At 41.6% G+C, this 26,022-nt stretch overlaps 1 protein-coding gene across 1 annotated transcript in view; it reads left to right on the forward strand.

Annotated features, from left to right (window-relative positions):
• mpnd (MPN domain containing) overlaps positions 1-26,022 on the forward strand; it is a 48,915-nt gene that overhangs the window by 15,961 nt on the left and 6,932 nt on the right. The window contains 7 exon segments of the mRNA XM_020522110.2: positions 1,096-1,180; positions 8,612-8,708; positions 9,874-9,946; positions 16,637-16,713; positions 17,896-18,064; positions 19,863-19,933; positions 23,466-23,555. Coding sequence (XP_020377699.2) covers positions 1,096-1,180; positions 8,612-8,708; positions 9,874-9,946; positions 16,637-16,713; positions 17,896-18,064; positions 19,863-19,933; positions 23,466-23,555 — 662 coding nt within the window.

Here is a 26,022-nt window from a genome sequence, read left to right on the forward strand (position 1 = left end):
GATATTTCAATGGCTGTGGGGATGTCCTGATGTGCTCTATCCCTGTAGATGGAGGTGTGTTCACCTCTTGCCCTGTGGCACTGGGGAGAGTTTAGGTAAAACAGCTGGAGACTGCCTGTAATTCCAGAGATCTGGTCTCCTTTCAGTAGGTAGCAGACTGGAATTGTATACGTTATTGTGTGCATGCCCATACCAGTACTTTTGTACAGATTTAATTGGGCCCAATGTAATCCCCGTTCATGAATGGATTTTGAGTGAGTTGAAATTGGGCTCATAATCACCTCCAGTTATTTGTGGACGTGAACATCCCAAGCAGAGTTCTTCTAGATCTTGTATTCGTCTAGAATAAATTCTAGACATAGGCAGCAAGTCTTTCCTATTGTTTGAATCCTTTTCAGTGTGATGCCACTTGCAAACCTAGTTTTCCAAATCAGGCCAATGCTCATACATTGAGTGGAGTCTGATCCCAAGTTTCATTGGGAGCAATGGGCTTGACAGTAATATTCAATGGGGTCTTTTCTCGTTACTGGTGGAAACCATACCAATCTATATGTAATAGGTTCTTCTCTCTGGGCTCCTGGGGACAGAGGGCATCTGAGGTCACAATCTTTGCATCTGACCTGCTCTTGTAGCCACTGTATTTTTGTACGGCCAGTCCAGACCTGTTTATGATCAATCGTAACCTCCAGTGTGTTCCTAGGGGGGTTGTTTAGCAATGGTAATACCATTAAATTTTGAGGCAGTAGATTCTGTCTTGTTGTAGGTGGTCATTGCCTGGCATTTGTGTAGCATGAACGTTATTTGGTGTCTTGAGAGCAGTGGGGTAGAAGTGAATGACACAGGCTGCTCTTTATCTGTTGCTTGACCCCTTGCTGACCTGCTCGAGTGAAAACGCTTCTAAAATAGTCACTGTATGTCAGAGCTGGCAAGCCAGCAGGTGAAGTGGCTCTGTACTATTCTAATGACACAGCTGCTGATTTGTGATATCACTGTGGGTAGAATGCAAATGAGGATGTTGAAGCTGTAACAGTATGTTATTGAATTGTCACTTGCACATTTTTCTGGTCTTAACTGAGATATGTTTTTACCCTTAAGACAATGGACACAGCATAATAAAAGCTCGTAACAAAGACCTTGGCCCAGTTCAGTACTCTGTGATCGGGAGCAGAGACCCAGGAAGGTTGGTGTTGAATTTATCTTGTTTGAGGTCTAGTTTTCAGTTGATAATTAATGTAATAGTATAATTGAGATTTCCATCGTAAAGGCTTGACTCTCTGGATTAGTGCTTCCCAAACCATTTTCCAGTGTTGACTGCATTTTAATATTTTGTAAATACTTGTAAAATGTTTCTGTGTACTTGCATGATGAAATGTATGTTTTTGCAAAACAGTCTGTCAGAATCTCCACAGTGTGGTGGATACTGTACATCTAATCTCTGATGTAGCATCCAGGGTGAACAATTTGAAACTTGATGTTTTACAGCTTCATGCAAACGTGTGCTTGCAAAAGGAACCACGAATTTCATTGTGTGTGGTGTAGTGAATCCAGAATTCATAGAATCATGGAATCTCTACAGTGCAGAAAGTGTTGCATTTTTTTTGTAGAAGTTGAAATCATGAAATTTCAGTAAAGGGTTCAGTTTCAGATGTGGCTAAATCCATATCGTCGGGCTGACACTCACAGGGATTGTGGACCTAATCAAATGCCCAAAACAGGGAAGGAATATATAGCTTTGGGTGGTTCGGATGATCAATCATCAGATCACTCTAATTGTTGGACAGAAGCAAGGAAAGCTGCAGGAGTGAGTCTCCCATGGGGAGGCGATGGCCTAAAGACATTATCGTTGGACTGTTAATCCAGAGACCCAGATAATGTTCTGGCGACCTGGATTTGAATCCTGCCACGGCAGATGGTGGAATTTGAATTCAATAAATACCTGGAATTAAAAATCTAACGATGATCACGAATCCATTGTCGAATTTCAGGGGAAAACCCATCTGGTTCACTAATGTCCTTTAGGGAAGGAAACTGCCATCCTTCCCTGGTCTGGCCTACATGTAACTCCAGACCCACAGCAATGTGGTTGACTCTTATCTGCCCTCTGGGCAATTAGGGATGGACAATGAATGCTGCCTAGCCAGTGATGCCCTTCATCCCGTGAATGAATTAAAAACAAATTCACCTTGAGCATATTAAAAATTTAATTTTCTTCACAAACGTCATGGTGCAATTGGTTCAAACATGTTCTTGCCTTGCATATTTGAATTCAGCTCATTTAGTTTCCTGAATATGCCTGTGACAGAAGCAAATATTGTTTTTGTCACAGGTATAATTCAACAAAATTCCCTTTTTTTGTTTGCAGTGCACTAAAAATACAAACACCTGATGCCTCAGTTCAAAATATCTTTGCAGTAGCTTTCCTCATGAGCATGTACTGATCTCACGCAATAGCGCATCACGATCAGATCCTAAGTCTTTGCACAACTTTTCAAAAAAACATGCACAAAAGGGTGAGATTTGCTACACTTCACAATTTGAAGTGACTGACTGCAGTATTCTGCCTAGTTCTGTGCGTTGTTCACTCTGAATTGTACAGAGAGTCCAAACAGCAACCAGATGGAGCAAGTCTGTTCGCCCTAGGGCACATGAGTACAAAATCCAACCATGTCAGCCAAGGAATCTTTTATTCCTTCATGTAACCCTGTAACATGCTGAAAATTCCTTCTGCCAATTCATAGTCAGGAGACAGAGCAGAATGTCTTTAAGCACACTGTTCATAGGTCATAGAATCTCCACAGTGTGGAAACAGGCCCTTTGGCCCAACAAGTCCACACCGAACCTCAGAGCATCCCCCTCAGACCCATCCCCCTGTAATTCACCTAATCTACACATCCCTGAACACTATGGGCAATTTAGCATGGTCAATCCACCGAACCTGCACATCTTTGGACTGTGGAGGAAACCGGAGCACTGGGAGGAAACCCACGCAGACATGGGGAGAATGTGCAAACTCCACACAGACATTCACCGAGGATGGAATCGAACCTGGGTCCCTGGTGCTGTGAAGCAGCAGTGCTAACCACTGAGCCACCCATGACGGTTATGTCATGTAGTGCACAAAGGCCTATATGAGCCTGTCAGTGTCAAATCAATTTGAAAAGCAAGGATGGGATGCATTTCAAGTGCTCCGTCAGCATGGTTTCCAGATTCTCTACCATTGTTTATATTCTTTATCTCAAGGTGTTGTTTCAGATGCAAGCAGCTTTAAGTTGTTTACTTTACTTCCCATTTACAATTTTAGTCATGTTGAATACAGCAGATTAGATCAAAGTTTCTATAATCCTGAGGCTGCTTCTCCCATGCACTCTGTTGTTTCACGCTGTGATGTTTTTTGAGTTTGTTCAGTGATGTATAAAGCCCAACTAAACTTGAACTTGCTGCTGTGACAGATTCTCTCTCTTTCTTTATTATTGGTGAAGGGCACATTTATTTTATATGCCACCACTAGGTGGAGCAATGATGGCACACAAGCATAGCTTGGTATTGGAATGGCAGCTGCCTAGAACACAGATGGCTCGGAGATAGCAAGAACTGCAGATGCTGGAGTCAGACAAGACAGTGTGGAGCTGGATGAACACAGCAGGTCAGGCAGCATCAGCGGAGCAGGAAAGTTGACGTTTCAGGTCGGGACCCTTCTTCAGAAATCTGAAGAAGGGTTCCAACCCGAAACATCAGCTTTCCTGCCCCTCTGGTGCTGCCTAGCCTGCTGTGTTTCTCCAGCTCCACACTGTGTTATCTAGAACAAAGATGATGCTGCCCATATAGTCACAGAACAGGGTGGAGTCAAATTCCTGAGCACTGGCTCACTGAAATCAGTGGACGTTTGACTTTAAGCTGTGATGATATTTAAAAGATTTCAACATGAAATTTAGAACTTTGAAAGGATTTCTCAGAAATTTGTTCGCACAAACCAACAACTCCCTGATTTTACTCAGACTGTCTTAGTTGCTGTACATACTGATCCAGAAAATGGACTGACTATACACCATAGTCTGTGAATGATCTCTGATCAGATTAATGGGTTTCTGCTCTGTGTATTTAATAAAGTATTTCCTGTCCATCCGCAAGACAAAGGTGGTCCACCAACCTGGCCCGGCATTGTGGAGTGAACACCCCGACCATCAAGTTCCACGGGAAGTCTTTGGAGAATATGTTGACCACTTCCAACACCTTGGGAGTGTCCTGTTGGCCAAAGCAGCTATTGATGAAGAGATCCAGCACCACCTCCAGCGTGCTAGTGCAGCCTTTGGCCGCCTGAGGAAAAGATGTTTGAGGACAACACCATCAGATCTGACACCAAGATTATGGTTTACAGAGCTGTGGCGGCTTTGGCCAATCTATGTGGCTGAGACATGGACGGTCTACAGCAGACATCTCAAGGCACTGGAGCAATACCACCAATGCTGCTTGCGCAAGATCCTGCGAATCCATTGGGAAGAGAGACACGCCAACACCAGTGTCCTTTACCAGGCCAACATTCCCAGCCTCAAGGCACTGACCATCCTTGATTGGCTACAATAGGCTGGGCACATGGTCTGCATGACCGACTCAAGACTCCCCAAACAGGTGCTCTACTCGCAGCTCCAAAACAAACCGCAGAGGAGTCCCAGGTGGATAGTGCTTTGATGATACCCTGCAGGCCTCACTAGCAAAGTGTTGTATTCCCACAGATACCTGGGAATCACTGATGAAGACACTCCAAAGTGGAGGAGGAGCATCTCGGAGGGTGTTGAGCACCACGAGACTTGCTGTTTAAGAAAAAGCGGAAGCCAAGTGAAAACCGCATAAGGTGCGCGCTGCCACACCAACCCGCCGCCCACCCCTTGCCGTAAGCACCATCTGCCCCAAGTGTAACAGAGCCTACACATTCGCCCTGAGAGTGGAAGACAATCATCCTCGTCTCCGAGGGATCCCCGATGATGATTTCCTGTCCAACATATCCCAATCCATCTCAATGTGCAACAGAAGGAAAACTTGTCACAGTCAGTTTAACAGACTGTCCACGCTATTGTAAAGACTTTGTCATTTTATTTTTCTGTATTTTAATTGCAAACTGAAATCATAGACTTGCAATAGTGTGGAAGAAGGCCATTCAGCCCATCAAGTCCATACCGACCCCCTGAAGACCATGCCACCCAGACCCACCCCTGTACTCTATCCCTGTAACCCCTCATTTCCCATGGTTAATCCATCTTACCTGCACATCTTTGGACTGTGGGAGGAAACTGGAGCACCTGGAGGAAACCCACAGACATGGGGAGAATGTGCACACTTCACACAGACAGGCGCCTAGGGCTGGAATCAAATCCAGGTCCCTGGCGCTGTGAGGCAGCAGTGCTAATCATTGACCCACTGCACTGAAATGGCAAAATAACTGTTCTAAAGCCAAGGATTGCTGTAGGGTTACTGCATGTTTTTGAAAGCAAGTAATCTCACACCCGTCGTAAGGGCTGTTCTTACACAGCTGCTGGTTGAAGCAATAGTAGGAGAAGGTTCAGACCAGGTTGTGTGCAAGTGGAGACTCAGCCAGGCAACAAGTAGCTGTGGATTATTTGACCTGTTATCGATGACACAGTCCCGCTGCCTGCTCACAACTGTGAGATTGATTCTCAGGTAGCTAAATAGCTTAGAGCAGTGGACAAGATACAAAGAAACCATTGGATCTCTACAAGCTCAGTAGATCTCTGTCTCTGCAGTAAAAGCCATTTGCATCTGAAGAAAACCAGTTTATTTTCCCTATAGAACCTGTAAACTGTGACTTTTAATTAAATAAAGTTGGAGACCTTTTATAAGTGTGAACCAATCACTCTGCACCTCAGAAAACCAGCGAGACTATCCACAGAAGGAAGAGTGAGAAGCACAGTTCTGATCAACACTAGATCTTGGCAGATCTTGTGAACAGAAACTGCTGAACTACTCTTTCATGCTCATAACACTTTTTTTTTGTTCCCTGTCTCTATCTAAGGGGGAATCTCCAAGGAGATTAACATTTTGACTAGTGGAGTTATATGCTGATGGTTTTTGTTTGTTTGCCCGTAGCTGGAATCTAGTTACTTGCAATAAATAGTAATTTTTGTTAAGTACAGGAACCTGGTTCACGCTTTCTGTCGACCTGGGTCTGAACGTCAGGGAAATTCTGCGTATTCTTAAAAATCTTTAACTGTTCGAGGCTTGATTTTCCACTGCACCAACTCAGTGAGGTTTAACAGTCTCTGCACCTACATGAAGAAGATAGTGTTGTCGCAAAGTGATGTAACTGGCTCCATCTGCACATTCACCAGTGGCCATTTTGGCGTGCAGCGTAATTACTCTGATTGGAAGACCATGGTGGCTTTGTGATGTACTCTTTGTGAATGGTCTCCAAGTGTCACAAGTTTATTGGCTTCTTGCTTTTACTCTACAGCAGTTGGAGACATGAGGTATTTTGGCCTTTCTTCAGATTTGCCAAAAACATTTGTGAAAGGTTTCACGAGACTACAAGCTTCATATTTGCAAACATGTTTCTTGTCTTGTTTTACATTTGCGTGAGAGCCAGAAGGCTTGCTGCTGGAGACAGAAGCTCTACTTAAATGGTGTTGGTAAAGCATTGTTAACAATTATCAAAATAACTCTCAAATCAGAAGCATTGGTAAATAGAATCCTGGCAATTTCTGCACAGGAGCCCTTTCCTGTTCCCCACCTTGCTAACCCAACCCTACAATGGCAGGGTGACCTCCCTGTTCTACTCTGGTTTTCCAGTTGGGGTTTCTGTTGGTTGATGTGACTCTGATATGAAGTTACATCTGCCTCCCAGTGAACTGGGGACAGAAAAAGTACATGCGTGGCAGGCAATGGTGAAGGCAGTGATTGGACATCACAACTCATTTGCTCTTTTCCCACCCATTGTACTACTCCAGTTTCTGACTCTATATCCCTATGGGGTATGCAATTTATGGTGTGAGAACCCCTGCTCTGCTCTGGTGTACAGTTCCATGGTGCCTCTTGGAACTATACCCAATTGAGCGTACTCTGAGTGTTGCTGCATGTGGAATGTGTCTTCATTAATAAATATCCCTTGGTGCTGCACAGACCAGAGATAAAGTGGGCATGGATTCCTTTAGGAGAGTTAGATGTGATGATAATTCGGCCAAAGAATGGGTTTTGGAGAAGCTTTCCAAATCTAGAAGGCGAGGTGAGTGAACAAGAAAAAAGTTTCAGAATAGAAGCTGCTGAGGCTGCAGATTCTGCCTCCAAAGATTAACTGGAGGGTGGGAAAATAAACAGGAGGGAATGCAGTTATTTTTGTGGACTTCAGCATCAAAGTCAAGCTTCTATTGTTTTCTGTCTCACTTTGTCCATACATACAGTTTCTAGCACAAGGCAAGATAAGCATTTGGAAACTAGAATTGTGGTAAATAACTTGAGTGTGTAACGTTGCCTCACTGTCGCGTGTGAGATTTACAAATGCAGTGCAGACTGAGCAAATGTGAGCTTCCTGCTCTACATAGCTGAGGGACATAAAGGTTTACTTTCAGATAGATTTGGGAAAGTCTAGGATTAATGATGTAAATCATTTATCCAGTTTGGTACTCACTCATTTGAGAGATGTTCATGCTGAAGTGAAGATGTGAGCATCCAGTTCAGCCTCAGCTCTACTTCAGATGCGATGTTAAACTGGAGTACTGTCCACTCTCTGCAGTGTAGGCAGAAGATTGCCAAGCAATACTGAAAGAAGAACAGGGCAATTCTTCCCAGTATGTAAGCTAACATTTGTACCTTAATCAGTATGAGTAGATTACCTGACCATTACTTTTTGCTATTTTCGAGCTGCGCACAAATTAGCTACTACATGTAGTGATTGGAACGAGCTCAGCCTGGTGGACCTCCTAGAATGAGTTCCCTGATTGGGGCTGTTTAATCTGGTCCAATCAGGGAGACCTGGCTGACAGATATAAGATAACAAGGTGTAGAGCTGGATGAACACAGCAGGTCAAGCAGCATCAGAGGAGCAGGAAAGCTGACATTGGGCGAAGGGTCTAGGCCCAAAACGTCAGCTTTCCTGCTCTTCTGATGCTGCTTGACCTGATGTGTTCGTCCAGCTCTACATCTTGTTGTCTCAGATTCTCCAGCATCTGCAGTTCCTACTATCTCTGACAGGTATAAATAGGAGTGTCAGTGATTCTGTTCAATCTAGGAGGCGGCTCTGAGCTAGCTGGGTCATATACTGTGCCCGTGTTTAAAGAAAAGGACGACTTGGTGACAGGATACCAGCCTTCATGGAGTTATTTCACTACATTTCTTATGGCAGTTATTATTTTTCAAATGTAGCTCGGTGCACATAAAACTTTTTTTTTTAGGATGTCTTGAGCTCAAGAAAGGTGTTACCCGAATGTAGTCAGCCTTTCTTGATCAAGGCTTGATGTATGGTAAATTACATCTGGTGTACCCCATAAGGGTCTTTCAGTTCCCAAATATACTGTTTTGCTGAAATCCATTCCAACATTGTGTGTGTGTGTGTGTGTGTGTGTGTGTGTGTGTGTAGTACTAACATGTTTTCCTTGTTTTGTTGCAGGGATCCTCATACGCTTGTTGAACTGACATCATTCACCTCTGTGAATAAATTTCAGCCCTTTAACGTTGCCATATCAAGCAATGTGCTGCTTCTAGTAGTGAGTGATTTTTGAACATAGAAAACATTTATTCAAAGTGTTTATTTTCTTAACCCTTCCTTCACTTGCGCTATCTACCATTCCCTGATGAAGAGGGCTAATATGCATTTAGTCCTCGAGCCTCAACCAATGTTGGTCTCTCTCCAACCGACAGAAGACGGTTCATTTTTTTTTTAAATTCACTCACGGATGAGGGTGGAACTCCCTATTTGCCCAGAGGGCAGTTAAGAGTCAACTGCATTGCTGTGGGTCTAGAGTCACATGTAGGCCAGACCAGGTAAAGATACCAGTTTCCTTCCCTAAAGGACATTAGTGATCCAGATGGGTTTTTCTAACTATCGACTAGGGATTCATGGTCATTATTTGACCCTTAATTCCAGATTTTTATTGGATTCAAATTCCATCATCTGCCATGGTAGAATTGGAACCTGGGTCCCCAGGACATTCCCTGGGTTTCTGGATTAATAGTCCAGCGATAATATCATTATGCCATTGCCTCCCTTTGTCAGAGACTATTTGTTTTTTTACATTTTGTGATCCTGTGATGGCAAAAGAGTAGGAGCTGTTTCAATTAATGAATAACAGTGCGGAGTCAGAAAGGAGTAAGGTTGCGTTGAACAGCTCATATCGCTAAATTCTTCAGTGGTCCTGGTCTATCTTATCTGAACAATTTCCAGCTGCCTGTCTTAGCCAGATGGTGAACTTCTGGTTTGTTACTGACCATCCATCTTTTCTCTGCTTTACCATTGTAGTGATCAGCAAATTAGTCTCCAGCGATTGGCACTGAATCATTTGCCTTGCTATCTCTTCCTCAATTTCTTCAAAGGTTATTGTATATTTCGGTACTGCTTCTTAATCCATCCCCTAACCTGCTTTGTGCACGTGCTTCCCTGTCATAAAATGTTCTGAATGTTCTTTTTGTGGATGAATGCAAATTGTTATCACAGCTTAGGAGGTGTTAAAGAGGATAGCGTGAAAGAGCAATATCTAATAGATAAGAGAAAGAGGAAAAGTTAATTTTGGATATTTTCCACAATGTCAGACCTGAATTTGAAAATAATGCAAGAAAAAATTACTTTGATTTTGTTTTGAAAATGCTGAAGTTTTGGTATTGAGTTCTGTCTACCATTATTCCTGTTCTTTTAAAGCTTTTCTTATCCTTTAGGATTTTCATTGCCACCTGACCACCAGTGAGGTAGTGGGCTACCTCGGAGGGAGGTGGGACACAAGCACACAGTGTGAGTATTTCATTATTCTTCCCTGTGTACAATGAATGCAATAGATCAGTATAACCTATTGGTATGATGCTGTGTAGAGCTGGACAAGTGTACCAACAACAATAAGCAACACATTTCACATTATTATTAAATTTATCCATTTAATTGCCATTTGAAAGTTTTCCATAGGACTGTATATATAGAGAGGCACTTTGACCCAACCTAGCTCTCCAGATGTTTGTTTAAACTCCATGAGCCTCCTTCTGGTCTGTCTGCATCATCTCAGTTTTTCAACATACCTTTTCTATTCCTTTTTCTCTCGTGCATAAGCCTAGTTTCCTTTTGAAATAATCTAGTCTTCAAATTGAATGGCTGCAATAATAAGCTCTGTCTAAGTAGTCTGGAATTTTTATCCTTAAATTTTTTTCCAAAAACTTTGAGGGGTTATGGTCAGTATATACAATTGTCTCAGACACATTACTGGCAACATAAATGTTGTAATGCTGACACCAAACTCAAGGTCTCCTTCTCAATTGTGGAATATTTCCCATGTGGAAATGAGTAGTGTCTCATTCCCTGATTTAGATTTTCAGTCACTCTGTTGTATTTATGGTTTCGGTTTCCGATGCTCCATGAGTAGAAATAATCTTTTCCACACTTACCCTACTCAACCAATACATAATATTAACCGTAATGTTAAATTGGGCCACCTCTAGGTTTTCCCTTTTGTAAAAGGCCAAAAATATGCTATTCTGTGCAGTCCTTCCTGTTAGCTGAAAATATCTGTTCTGCTACTATGTTATAAATCTTTTCAACATTTTTCCAGAGGTTCTGTGTCCTTTTTACATTGTGGAGACCAGAACTGTGTGTGCTCATGAGGTGGATTGACTGGGATGCAGTACATGATTAATATAATTTCATTATTTCTAGTGGTATACAATTGGAAAGTTAAATCTGTGTGTAATTTGTCAACACTTGTATTTGCTTTGCTGACTTGCAACATTGTATGTAATGAGATAACACCATGTGGAGCTGGAGGAATTTAATGTTTTTAATGATTTGTTCACCTGTACCCCCTTGAACCTGTTATGGACCAGACCAAACTCCCTCAAAATATATTAAGAAGATAGCTTAGACTTGAACTTCTTCTTACTTTTAAAGGTAAGTGTGAGGCATTGTGTTTCGGATGCAATTCGATTGCTTGAAGCAAAACACACTTTATTCTTACACTCTTGTTAAAATACTGACAAAATAATAATTAAAAAAAAACTTGGCTGTAATTCTGTTGAAATACTTAACAAGACAATATATATGTTAACTACCACTGATTAGCTGTTCCAAGATGGTTATATCCCATAAACCCACCCTTGGCAAAGGAAAATCCAGTAAAATAGATGATCCTACATGCAACATTTTCTCCAGTCTAGGAGAAAAGAACATCATGAGAAAACTTTGAGACAGAACTCAAGTGTTTTGCTGTAGCAGGGAGAGATGTTTAGCAAATTTCAAATCCCAACAGTTACTGAAAGCAAAACCAAATTCCTGGTTCTGTGTGAGCTTGATCCCACCCCTTCGTACTTCTTCTATTGTTCCAACGTTTTTTTAAAATACCCAAAGCCTTACAAGTTGTTTACTGGCTTTGAGCAGACTGCTTGGCTCCTCTGTCTCAACCTCTCTTCAGAAAGAAAAACCAGGACAAAGTACACCTCTTAAAGCCATAGTGTCGACACAAAGCCCATGTGCTCGTCGACACAATTCAGTTTCTAAAATTCTAAGGAGTAGGTGTTTTGTTTTTTTTTCCCTGACCAAATGCATCACCTCACACCTATCTGTAAGGTTGCTATTGTCTTTTAGAAGTGTGTCACATCTAGTTTTTTTTTTTAAATTTGTCCATGTGACGTGGGTATCATTGGAAAGGCCAGCGTTTATTGTTCATCCCTAATTGCCCCGGAGAAGGTGATAGAGAGCTGTCACCTTGAACTGATGCAGTCCTCCATGTGTAGGTACACCTGTATTACCAGGAGGGAGGAAATTCATGGGTTTTGACTCAGCAACAGTGAAGGAAGGTGATGTATTTCTGAGTCTGATGGTGTGGGGCTTGCAGGGGAACTTGCATGAATTCGCTGCCCTTGTCTTACTAAATGGCACTAGTCTTGGAAGGTGCTGCCTAAAGACATTGGGTGAATTTTGTAGATGATGCACACCACTGCTACTGTGGTAGAGGGAGTGAATGTTGTTGGTAGTGCCAGTCAAGTGAGCTGCTTTTTGTTCTGGATGGTGTCAAGCTTCTTGAGTGTTGTTGGAGCTGCACTTATCTAGGTTGGCGGGAAGTATTCTATTACACTCATCACTAGTGCCTTGTAGATGGTGAACAGGGTTTGGAGCCTCGGGAATGAAAAAACAAAAGAACTGCTGATGCTGTAAACCAGGAAACAAAACAAAAGTTGCTGGAAAAGCTCAGCAGGTCTGGCAGCATCTGTGTTTCCTGCTGAGCTTTTCTGGCAACTTCTGTTTTGGAGACTCAGGAGGTGAGTTACTTGCTGCAGCATTCCTAACCTCTAACCTCTTCATACAGACACAGTGTCAGCATGTGGCTAGGCCAGTTCAGTTTCTGTTCAATGGTAACACCCAGGATGTTGATAGTGGGGGGGATTCCGTGACATTAATTCCATTGAGTGTCAAGGGACAATTGTCACACGATGTTAGAGATGGTTACTGGCTGGTACTTGTGTGGTTTGAATGTTACTTGCCAATTGTCAGTATTAGGTATTGAGCAGGTCTTGCTGCATTTGGACATGGACTGCTTCAGTACCTACCATGAGGAGTCGTCGTGAATGGTTCCAACCACTGTGCACCCATTGAATGTCTCTACTTCTGACCTTGTGATGAAGGGAAAGACATTGATGAAACAGCTAAAGATGGTTGTGCCTTGGAATCAACTCTGAGGAACGCCCATGGAGATGTCCTGGAGCTGAGCTGATTGACATCCAATAGCACAACCATCGTTTTCTGTTTTAGGTAAAACCTATTCTTCCTCAGGCTTAACTGTCATCCCCAGTTTGGTATCATGTGGGTAAAGAGTGGCATGAGCTGTCTGTTAACGTATATAAATTAGGAGCAAAAATAGATCATCGGGTCTCTTCAGCCTGGTGCGCCATTCAGAAAGGTCATGGCTGTTCTGTATGTGTTTCAAATTCCACGTTTACCCTTTTGATTTCCTGCCAAATTAGAATCAACATACCTCTACCTTAAAATAGTCAATGGTCCTACTCCAATCCTTTCTGAGGCAAGGTGTTTCAAAATCATACAGCTCTCTAAGAGAAGAAAATTCTCCTCATCTCTGTCCTGAAAGGGTAACCACTAATTTTACACAGATTTCTTTGTTGATACTAATGCACCATGTGCCCAATATTAAGAGGATTATTAACCATTAAGATGTTGTACTACATAAAGAGTTGTACTTGGTTTCACACTTTGACTAAACTCACCGTATAGTCATTCATTAAAATTGTAAATCATTAATTGGGATTTGTAACTGATGCAATGCTGGTTATTGCTGCCTGCACAGGTGCACAATATTAAGTTGATTTTTGAAATTTAAAATAAAAGTTGTACTTTGTTTATTTCTCTGACCTGATGTCCTGTTTCATTTAAAAAATAGTACCATTAATTGGTATTTGTAAATATTTGTAGTTACATTTGTAAGGGATATTGCTGCTAATACGCATGGTTCCTTGGTGTCAGCATGTACAGTCCTTTTAAAACACTGCCTTTTATTTATGGACTGACTCACAAGAGGAAATATCCTTTCCACTTCCACTTTAAGACCATCAGGATCTTTGACACTACAATGTAGTCACCCTTAACTCTTCTAAACACCAGTGGAAATTATCCCAGTCTGTCTAACCTTTCCTCATCAGGCTACCACTCATTCCAGTTGTCAATCTAAGAAATCACCTCCAATTGATTTATATCATTAAATAAGACCAAAAATGCTGTTTTGGTGTTTTTTTTGCTTTCTGTTCCTCCTGTAATGAAGGATAGCATTCCATTAGCTTTCTTAATTATGTGCTGTTCTTGTATACTAACTTCTGTGACTAATGCACTAGAATTCTGCAGTTGTTTTCCTTTTAAGCAATAGTCTGCTTTTTAAATTCTTCCACATGGAATACGATGAGGGGAAAACGTGAAGTTGTTCAATCTGCCATATTACTTAAGCTATATCTGTCTGCAACCTCAATTCCTCTTCCTGACATACTATCTACATATTTTCATGTCATTGCTAATTTTTCAGCTACTGTCCCTTTGCTGCCTCACCTAAGTCATTGATATAAATTGTATGGGGCTAAGGCCCCAGCACAGACCCCTGTGCGACTCTACACTTTACAACCTGTCAATCAGAAAAAGAGCCATTGTTTTCTGCAAGCCAGCCAAACTTCTATCCTACTAATATGTTAACCCCACACCATGAGCTCTCACTTGTGCAATAACTCAGGTGGCATCTGTTCAAATATAATGCACTCCTAAACCTTAGTATGGAGCAGAGAACCCAGACATGAGACGTTTTGAGGACATACTTCAAACCGTATATTAATGTTACTTATGGTATGTGTTCAACATCAGAGCTCAGGACAGAGAGAGAAAATATTGCTTGATATCTGATAGCACTGATGTATCCTGAGAGTTTGTGCAGAGAGAGGATTGTTGTAGATATGAGATTGTGCCATGAGCGTGCTCTGCTGAGAGAGGAGGAATTTATTCTCAGGAAAGCTGTTGATTTATGCAGAAGTTCTGACTTTGTCGATCACCATCTGAAGCGTATTAATGCAGGAACAGCTGAGACTTTGCATTATGCTGTGAGGCATTCCACGTTGAATGAGTGTGACGTATTGGAAGAAGAAAATAAATATTTTTTTTCAGAAAAGCCAGCAGAAGGATCAAGGGCAGAGTACAAAATATAAATATTGCAAAGGACACCACAAAAGAAAGCATGTCCGGCATACGGAAAGCCATGTTCTAACTGCAAGAAACTAAATCACTTGGCAAGCATGTGTTTAGCTAAAAAGGAGCAAAGGAGGCCTTTATTATTGGCTGCTGGAGAGCTGTCAGCCATCATTCTGAATCACTGCACATCTTACAACAGGTTGGCATCCATCGAGTCTAAAATACTAAATAGTTTGTGACCGTTAGAATGATGACTGCAGAAGGTCAGCAGCAACTAAATGTGAAGTGCTCACATTGACACAGGTGTTAACTTCAGGATCTTTGCAGACCTGTGTGAAGCGGCTCTTGGTGTTGACCTGAAAATCTATCCTTCGAAGGTAAGATTTGAGGCCGTATGGTACAATGATTTTCATGCCAAGAGAACAAATAAAGCTGAGAGCTCTATGTAATGAGAAGAATGAAGATCTGGAGTTTCTGATTGTAGACATTAAAATGCACTCCTTTCAGCTGAAGCTTGGACATTGTAATCCTACATGTGTCAGAAGAGATTTGGAGCATTGCGCAGACAAATAAGCTGTTGTCTGCTGAACAGATCCTGGAAGATTACAAAGATGTTTTTACAGATTTTGTATGTCGTTTTGGTGAACATCATCTCGATTAGATGAGAGTGTGCTGAGCATCTGCTGAGGAGATTTCCAGCTTCCCTCAAACCCAAGCTGAAAGACAAGATAGAGGAGTTGGAAAAGAAAAGAGTAGTCAAGAAAGTGACAAAATCAGAGTGAAAGAACAGAGAGCCAAATTTCACTTTGATTAGACTTCCAAACAATTGCCTGAACTGATCTTTGGAACGCCAATCAGAGTACAAATATTCATGCACTCGACAAGAGTCAGCTTGTGTGGAGACTTGGGACCTATGTAGAACAGTTGACACCTCCAATCTTACATGGTGAACGCAAATGACCAGATATATTGTTGGAATTGCAACATCTGTTCCTTCACACAGGCAACTGATCAGGAAGGTGTGATCTCACCATTTGCACACAGTATAGGACGGCCATCAATCCAAGAGGTTTGCCGTTCCCCAGCAACAGTTACCATGGCACAACACCTGTCATGGAATTATACTCCCCAGAGAAGTAACATCACCCTAGAAATTAGCAGGTACCAGATAGAACGCACATGCATGCTGTTAGAAGACCCGCATGATTTAAGCATTATGTATGGACTGCATGTTCAGAAACTGACAGAAGTGGGACTGACTAGAATTAACACAGGTTTTGTTCACGAATGATAATTTTCACTGTCAGCCACGTATGTTGGGTATCTCTGTGCTGCAAATAGTGCATGCAAGTTTGTTTTGTCTTTTGTTTTATAAAAAGGGAAATGATTGGAGAATTGCACTTGTACATACTGTAATGGCTGGTTTGCTGTAGTCTTGTGACCTCTATCTTTGCTGTAACTTGCTTTTACTTTAGTTTGTGGCAGCCATTAAACACATTACTTGAAAGAAATACCTTGTGTTTTTTGTTTAATTAATTAAAGTAAAAATGTTGTGCTGTTCTCTTGCTTCCTCCAGATTTCTTTCATCCCTCTGTTCTCTTGCACTCAAACCTCCTTCCTCTTTCTTTCATTTCTCATTTTTGCTTCTGTGTTGAGGCCTAAATATGAAAATCCAATTCTGCTAGAATAGATGCTCATGTGTAACATCTTGTTCCAGTCTAGTTTTACAGTGCAGTTCCCCACTGACAGCTGTGCATGTTTTGACAGTGCTGACAATTCTCCGAGCTTTTCCATGTCGAATACGACTTTCTGACAAGGACTCTGCCTCTGCAGTCGAAGAAGAGGTAAATTTACTGTTGTTCTGATTAATGTTTTTAAAAAAAATACAAAAGAACTGCAGATGCTAGAGATCTGAAACTAAGACCGCATTCTCACCCCTCCCCCCTTCCCCTAGTTTATTCCCACCACCCCACCTTTCTCAGTCATAGGCAGCAAGTTGAGAGAGAAAGAGATTTCATATTTCAGGTTCATGAGCTATCATTAGGCTTCAGGGCGGGTGAGGGATGGGGGATGAAGTGGGATGCAGGATGTCTGGGTGACAGAGTGACTAGTCAGCTGGGTAGGACTTACCAGGAGGAACACCTCATGTTTCACTTATCCTAGCCCAGAAGCCCAGATTGTCCTGCTCTTGCCAAAACACCTTCCCAAGAAAGCACAGGGCTTGTTCAGGGCTTCGAACATTGCTTGATGAGATAGTGATTTACATTGCACTTGTATCCTGCAAGTTAATTACTCTATTTTTAAATGACTAAATTTCCTACATTGGTAAATGAAATAGCTGTTAAAATAAGAGAAATTTAAAACTAAAACTTTCCACTTACTGGATCTCCTACAGTGGACTCCTGGTGAGTGGAATACTGGGTACTGCTGCCCTTGGTCTAAGCTGCCTACTGGAGCGTAGTGATAGGGATCTCCCTAGTGCAGACCCTGGACAGTAGGGCACTATAGAGAGAGGCTGCAAGTCAAAGTGCAAGAATTTGCACCGAAATGGTACCAATCAGTCCAATACTGCAGTAAATCACATGAAAATCAATCTCGTAATGCTCAGATTTCAGGCTGTGTGACTTACTGATGTTGAATTGAAACCATGCTAAACAGAGCAATGTTAAACAAGGACTTCTAATAATAAACACGTCGTATTAATGCATGGTAGTGTTGTGTCTCTAAATACAGTAATTACTGTCAGAAGTAACTTTGTTTCTCATTGAAGCCCCTTCAGAATTTTTAAAATTGATTTTGTGGGAGCGACAAAAAATTGCAAATCCATTTCAAACTTGTTTCAGTGGCATGTGTGAAAGCATCAATGTGCATGCCCTAGTCCTCATACTAGAATGTCAGGTCAAAAGTGCAATGTAGCATTTATCCAATATCTGAACACACACAAATGCTGGTCTCAAGGTGGTTTGATCAGTCTAGACTCACCTGACTTTGCATCCTCGCTGAAGTGAAATCAATCTTTTCCACAGATTTGCCAGAACCTGTTCCTGCGGGGCTTGTCTTTAGTAGGTTGGTATCACAGCCACCCGTACACGCCTGCCCTACCCTCTTTGCAAGACATCGATTCTCAGATGGAATATCAACTGAAACTACAGGGAACCACCAATAGTTTCCAGCCCTGTCTAGCACTTATCTGTGGTAAGAAGTTTGTGATGCATTAATTTGTGGGCACTGCATTCAGGAGGTAAATGATCAGTACAGTAATATGGTAAACCTAGAGCACATACAGTACAAACATCAGCTTGTGGGCCATGTGTATGGTGGCTGTAGTGTCCTGAAAGTGATTAGGAACATTAGTCAGCATACCTGGACCTACATGATAAACTAGAGTCATACAGCATGGAAACAGATCCTTTTGCCCAACTCACCCATACCAACTGTGAACTAGTCCCATTTGCCTGCATTTGACCAATATCCCTCTAAACCTTTCCTATCCATGTTTCTGCCCAAATATCTTTTAGATGTTGTAATTGTATTTGTGCTGTGATGCATTGGTTGAGCTTACCATGATGGACTCTCCTTCTCAACCGCTTCTCTTGCCTGAGGCGTGTTGACTCTCTGGTTAAACTACCATCAGTCGTCTCTCTAATAAAACAGCAATCCTACAAATTGATAAGACAACGGTGACTACTTTTTACCTCTCCCTCACAACTCGGTGCCTCTGCCATCAAACCCATCCCATTCTTTGGTCACTGTTGCAGCAAGAATTAACCATTTTTAACCACAGCTGAGCTTTGGACATGATAACTTCTTTATCTCAAGGACTGCCTATTTCCACCTATATGCAGTGTCTGCCTTCAGTCTATTTCTGCTGAAACTTTCAGCTACCAATCTCTACTCACCTATTCTAGTGCTTTCCTGGTGAGCCTCCAAGAACTTAAGCTCATTCTGAAATCTTTTTCTATACCCTTGTACAAACTTCTGTTTAAACATCACCCTTGTTTGTTGTCTGATGTTGGGCCCTGCTCTACAAACCTTCCTAATTTAAAATTCTCATGCCTGTGTTTACATTTTTTTTTTATTGTCTCTCTCTTCCCAAGCTTTAACTTCTTCAAGTTCTGCAACCTTTCAAAAGTTCAGCTTTTGCCCAACTCTGGCCCCTTGCTTATTCCCTACTGCATAGCCCATTGGGATTTCAAGTATATAGGCTCTAAGCTCTGGAATTCTCTCCCTTAACCTATCTGCTCTCTTTCACCCTCTAAAGTACACCATAAAACAGATCACCAAGCAAGTTTATCTTCTCTCCCCAGACCTTTTTGGGAAGGTCAATCTCAGTCTGATTACAATGGTGATGTGCCTTTCAATAATTTCCTACATTTAAAAGGCACTGTAAAACTTAGAGTAATGCTTTGCTAATTACTTAAGCTGAAATAAACACAGCCCTTCCCCTAATATTCACAGATCCAAAGTTTCAGCAGGTGCCTGATTAATAGAAAGTGCACATATGGATGGGATGACCCATGTAGTCGAATAGGCCGTTGGTGTTTGATGCGCATTAGAAATATCCATTCCAAAACGTCAGTGCCAGAGAAAGCTGAAACTTATACCGCCAAAAAAAATCTATCTTCAAGGGAAGGCAAAATAAACTTATTTGAGATACTGTAGTTGGCAGGACAGTGCTAACCTGCAGAATTGCACGTGACCGTAAGAGCAAGCAGAATTAAAAGAACAAACTAGCAATGTGACAATCAAGGTAAAAGGGAATTAAAAGCTCAAGGATTTAAGATGGGAGGGTGGTCTCCAACTGGGCTTAAGTAAGTTACGGTGGTCACAGTGACAGAGCTGCAATCACTCTTTAGAACCCAAAACGCAGTCTGGACAGGAGACAGATTATTGTCCTGTTGGTTGTCCTGATGGTGAGTGTTTCTGTCTTATTGTATTTATTAACACGAGGAAGGGGAAAGTATCCTAATAGATAGTCTCTGTTGATTTTAAGGGCCCTATCATCAAGGAAGCACCGACTTGGAGTCGAAAATCGCTCCATTTTGGGTTCTACCACCCCCAGAGGTAAGTGACCCATCTGTTGCTGTGTTGTTTTCATGGATGGTTATTGTCAGATTCCCCAGTAACGTCGCAATGTTTGCCTGCTACTGAAGAGAGTCAGAAAGCTAATCTGTGATTGCTGTGACCTGTCAGTAATCTGGAATCATCACTGTAGTATTCCTGAAGATAATCCATGTAGAAGCTGAACCTGGCCTACCGTGAATATAGATGGGCAATGCGACTGATGCCACTTTCGTACCGCTGTCTTCCCCAAGAGTCAGTTGAAGCCAGAATCTCTCTCTTTCCCCTACTCCTCGACACTGGAACTGTGCAGTGGGTTTGAGTGAAAACTGCTGAGGCTGCAGTTAATGGTGCCTCTGTCCTGGAAGCTGGCTACTGAAGACCATGAAGACAGGAGGAACTGAACAGGCATCCGTCAATTGAAATGTCTTGAGCTCCACTCATTCTCTTCCACTTTGAGCTGCTTGAAAATCATGTCCATTGAATTTTTACTGATGTTACTACTGAATCTAATATCTCATCTTGTTCCTTCTAATAGTGGTGATATTGAAGTAATGCACTAGCTATAACATATGGAGTAAAACAGCAGAAAGGGTTCAGTAGGCAATACTTTAGGGACTGGAATCACATCAGAATTTCCCTTTATGGAGATATTAAATATCTCAAAGTTCCAGTCACAAAACTGCACTGTTGGCAGCTCTGAGCAACTGTTTGGCTTGAAACTCTTAACTATGAAGGAAGCACTATTTATTTTGTTGGCTTGGAAAATAACATTTTCTGGACGTTTCTGACAATGGATTAAGTGGAAGTGCATAGTTGCAGGTAATTATTAACTGACACTATCAAATGAATACTCATTTGATTTCATCTAACTAATTTTAGAATTGCAGAATTCTATTCTCACGCTCACCAACTGTGTGACTAGAGAGAGTCATTTAGAACCAGGTACACTTGCCTCGCCTCTGAAACTCTGATTTTGAAAGCAGAGATGTGAGAAAACTTGAATGCTTTTGAGGAATACTCTGCAAAAAGAAATGCAGCTGATGCTTTATTATATAGATTCCTAGAAAAAATTGTATTTATATAACACTTTGCAGGACATCCCAAAGAACTTCAAATGTTTTGAAGTGTATTCACTGTTGAATCGTCTCAACGTAATAACTAACGTGCACAGTAAGATTCCATAAACAGCAATATGATAATAACCAGATAAAATAGGAGTCAGGAATAGAGGCATTCACTTCTCTTCTGCTAATATTTCACATTGATCTGACCGGACAGATAGTTAAACCTCTCGTTTTAAAGATGCCACATTTTGAAAAAGAGCATGCTCTCTCTGTACTGCACAAGGTATCAGCCCGGATTGGGTGCTTTATGAACGAGCACAATACATCTCGCACCAGGAAATGAACGTGAAAATTTATGGATTGTTGTAAAACATCGACTGATGTCCTGAATCCTTCAGAACTGAAGGACGAGTCATTGGATGTAATGTTTTAACTCTGTTTCTTTTTTCGCAGATGCTGTCAGATCTGCTGAGTTTCTGCAGGACGTTCTCTGCTTACATTCCAGATCTCCAGCATCTGCAATATTTTGCTTTTATTGGACTGATGTCCATCACTGCCTGTCCGAACCTGGTCTAAATGAGACTCCAGCCTATGCTAAGTGGCTGATGCCTAAAAAGCCCTGGGCCCAACTAGCAATGGGCAATCTGTAACGACCTAGCCAACACCACTCCCATTAAACAAACAAGCAACAGCAAAAGCCACAGAGAAGATTTAGAGGTAGGTGGTAGTTTCCCTGCCTCTGAACCAGGAGACCTGAGTTCAAGTTCCACCTGTTCAAGAGGTGTGTCATAATGACTCTGAACAAGTTGTTTAAAAATATCTGTACCAGGTATCAGGAAGAAACTAGGGCAAACATTGGGGATTGATGGGAGATAATGGTGTTTCAAATTGCAGAGTTTTTATGATGTAAACAGGAAAACAGTTGGCAGTAAAATAAAACCCCAAGAACCGTGGATGCTGGAAATCTGAAAGTAAAACAGAAATTGCTGGAGAAACTCTGCAGGTCTGGCAGCATCTGTGGAGAGAAAGCAGAGCCAACATTTCAGGTCCAGTGATCCTTTTTAATGCAAAGTTTCTTTTTAAAATACATTCCTGGATCGGGTGTGGGCAGTACTGCAAAGGCATTTGTTGCCCATCCCAAATTGTCCTTGTCCTAAATGGCTTGCTGGACTATTTCAAAGGACAGTTAACCACCACACTGTGGGTCTGCAGTCATATGAAGGCCAGACCTAGTAAGGATGGTGGATTTCACTCCCTAAAGAACACCAGTAAAACAGATGGGTTTCAGTGATAGTTTCATCACCACCAATGTTACGTCTAGCTGCCAATTCCAGATTTGTGAATTTAATGTAGTTTGTACCAAACGCCATGGTGTAATTTGAACTTGTAACCCCAGAGCAAGTGACGTAACCACTTACACTGTTGACTCCCCCTATGGTATTATTGGGACTCCTATTATTATGATGTGGGATGTTCTACCTGAGACTGGTGGCAGGGTGGGGGAGGGTGGGATGCAGAAAAATCCCTGTAGTGGCCTTCAAAGGGGGAGTCGAGAAATATTTGTAAAGAGTAAAATTAAATCTTGGGTAATGGGAATAAATGATGAGCTTTCAGTGAGCTAGCACAGACACAATGGGCCAAATAATCTTGAGTGCTAGTTTGGGTCAGAGGTCAAAGGATTATGCTTCAAATCCCATCTCTCAATTTAGATCATTTTGATGCTGAGGGATGAGATGTTAATCCAAAATAAGTAAAGGTATAGTACCATTTCATGAACATTTATCTCTGCAGACAATACCATTAAAACAGATTTCATTTCTCCCATTGCTGTTTGTGGCATCTTATAACATGCAAATTGTTGCTAGTTATGTCCTCTGAACAACACTACCTAAGGCATGAGCATGTTACATAAATGTTGTGACTTTCCATTCTTTTCATGCTATAAAATTCCATGGGTTAAAAATACAACTTGTGGTCATCTATTCTGCCCTTGAAAAATAGTGGTTAACATTCAGCTAGGGGGTGGCTGGGGGACATTGACTATTGCAATATTTGTACAAGCAGCCTGCATTTCTGTAAATTGCATGCGACTGCTTAAATTTGCAAATTAGGTCTCAATGCAGGACTACCCAGCCAGTGAGCTAAGGTGCCTGACAATTTGGCACAGAGAGCTGACTGATGGTATGTACATGATTTCGTTTGGGCCTCATCTCTGCAGGTACACTAGGTGAAATAGTGGCTGCACTGACCAGTGCCCGTTTTGGTTGGGAGAGGAAGTTCTCGGCTTAATTCCATTCTTCCATTGAGTAATTTATCTTATGTCGAGGGATGTTGTGATATAGGACTTTCAGCATCACTTGGGACAGAATGAGGGTTTGGTCATCTTAGTTCTGATAGCTTAAATAAAGTCTCCATTTGTCTCTGGTCTGTGGAGCATCCCTGTCTCAATCCATTTTCATCTCTTTTAGCAAAAGCCCAACGATTATGGCATTCCCATGGAAGTGGAGATGACCTATGTGCAGGATACGTTTCTAACCTCTGATGTCCTACATGAAATGGTACTTATTTATTTTTTTGTAATGGCTAGACTTCAGTTTGTTCACAAAACAAAAAATGTCCCTTTTGGAAATTGACAAATGTTCTTTCACTGTTTTTGCCTGACCATTACAAGCTGTATGATGATCCTCTGGGATTCTGTTACAAACTGAATGTGGTTAAGGCTCCAATGACAGCGTGGCTTAAAATATACAAGTTGTCTCTTAACTTTGTTCTCCATCCTGTCCACACCCCATCCCAATTTCTCAGTGACTCTACAAATGGTATTTCAGCATTGGGGACTATCTTGCAATGACTGCCCTGAACTAAAATACTTCAGAATGAGAAAGCAAGAACTGCAGATGCTGGATTCGGAAACAAAACAGCATGGAGCTGGATGAACACAGCAGGCCAGGCAGCATCAGAGGAGCAGGAAAGTTGATGTTTTGGGTCGGGACCCTTCTTCAGAAGCATTCTGATGCTGCCTGAATTTCTCTAGCTCCACGCTGTGTCTCAAACTTCAGCATGATCCTATCCTTCAGGATTCTCCTTAAAAACAGTTTGTCCAACGCTGCATTCAGTCTGGTCCTCATCTTGTTCCATTTTTCCCCATCTCCTGTTCCTCATTCTCATACCAATTAAAGTGCTTTCTGAACAGTGCCAATGCTAACTAATGGTGTGAGGCAGGCAGCTGCTGTTGGGAACATTTTACAATTGGAATAGTCTCACCTTTTGAAGACTGCAAATGAGAACTCCAATGAGACTATTCCAGTTTTGAAGAGGAAACAACCTAAAGTAGTAGATTTTAAGCAATAAAGAAATAGCAAAAGCAACTACATCGTATAAATTTTTAACAAATCAAGGACCCTTCAGCAAACTGAGCAGTCGAGTAGAGAATAAAATTTGGCAGAACCATAATGAATTACTTGAGAAACTACATGAGTAACTGAACAGGCTTCTAAAGTCCAAATATATGTGGATGTACACCCACATACACATAGATTTCAAGGTATTCACATTGCTGTCTTTTCAAAATTTCACTTCATTTTGATTCTGTTTTACAAATATGTACATCTACATGACTTCCAATTTAAGTACAAACCATTAAATATCAAAGAATGTAATTTAATCTAACCTGTTCTATTGTAACGAGCATTGACTGTGTAAATTACACAAAAACATCTCTCAACTCTTGCAAGGGCATGGTAATGCATCGTGAGCATATTACACATTGTAAAATGCATTTCTTTGAGTATGGATCCTCTGCAAAGTATGTATTCACGTTACTCCACAATCAGTGTCATGATATATTTGTCTGGAATTATGAATGCAGAATGTTTATTCATACTAATGCAGAACACTACTATTGGTGGGCAGGGAGGTGGTGTGTACATAGTGAAGCCTGAAGGTTCACGCAGCATATTGAATACTCTTGCAGCAACCCTGCATCTGCCTCAGTGAAACCCACCCTGGTTTCCTGAACTTTCTGGAACATTTCAGTAGTGCTGTTTCCTCCCATCCAGTGACCAAATTCTGCAAGTGCATGCAAACTCAAAGCTGTTGTTTATGAAGTTTCCGATACTCTTCACGGTATCACAAAGTTAGACCATAGTTAACAACGCCACAGGTTCTTGTATTACCCCACATTGTAATATATCTTTGAAGACTGGGAAGGTGGATACAAACAGGGCAGCTGTGCCCTAGAGTCATTCTGTATTGTACAGCACAGAAATAGAGCCTCTGATCCAACTCATCCATGCCAACCAGATCTCCTAAATTAATCTAGTCCCATTTGATCCATTTCCTTCTAAAGCCTTTCTATTCATATACCCAGATGCCTTTTAAATGCTGTAATTGTACCAGCGTCCACCACTTCCTCTGGCAGCTTATTCCATACACACACACACTCTGCGTGATAAAGGTATCCCTTAGGTCCCTTTTATTATCTTTCACCTAAACCTATACCCTCTAGTTTTAGACTCCCCTACCCAGGAAAAAAAAAACCTTGGTTATTCACCCTATCCATGCCCCCTCATGATTTTATATACTTTTATATGGTCACCCTCAGCCTCCAACGCTCCAGGCAAAATAGCCCCAGCCTATTCAATCTCTCCCTGTTACTCAAACCCTGCAACTCCAGCAACGTCTTTGTAAATCTTTTCTGCACCCTTTCAAGTTTCTCAACATCTTTCCCTTAGCTGGAAGACCAGAACTGAATGCAGTATTCCAAAAGTGGCCTAACCAATGTCCTGTACAGCTGCAACAATGACATCCTAACTTCTATACTCAGTGCGCTGACCGATAGTGTACCAAACGCCACCTTCACTACCCTGTCTTCCTGTGATTCCACCTTCAAGTAACTATGAATCTGCACCCCAAGGTCTCTTTGTTCGGGAACTCTCCCCCGGACCCTATCATCTAAGTGCATAAGTCCTGCCCTGATGAGCCTTATCAAAATGCAACACCTCTCATTTATCTAAATTAACCTCC

This window comes from Rhincodon typus, chromosome 29, assembly GCF_021869965.1.
Source record: "Rhincodon typus isolate 14 chromosome 29, sRhiTyp1.1, whole genome shotgun sequence".
Taxonomy (NCBI): Eukaryota; Metazoa; Chordata; class Chondrichthyes; order Orectolobiformes; family Rhincodontidae; genus Rhincodon; species Rhincodon typus.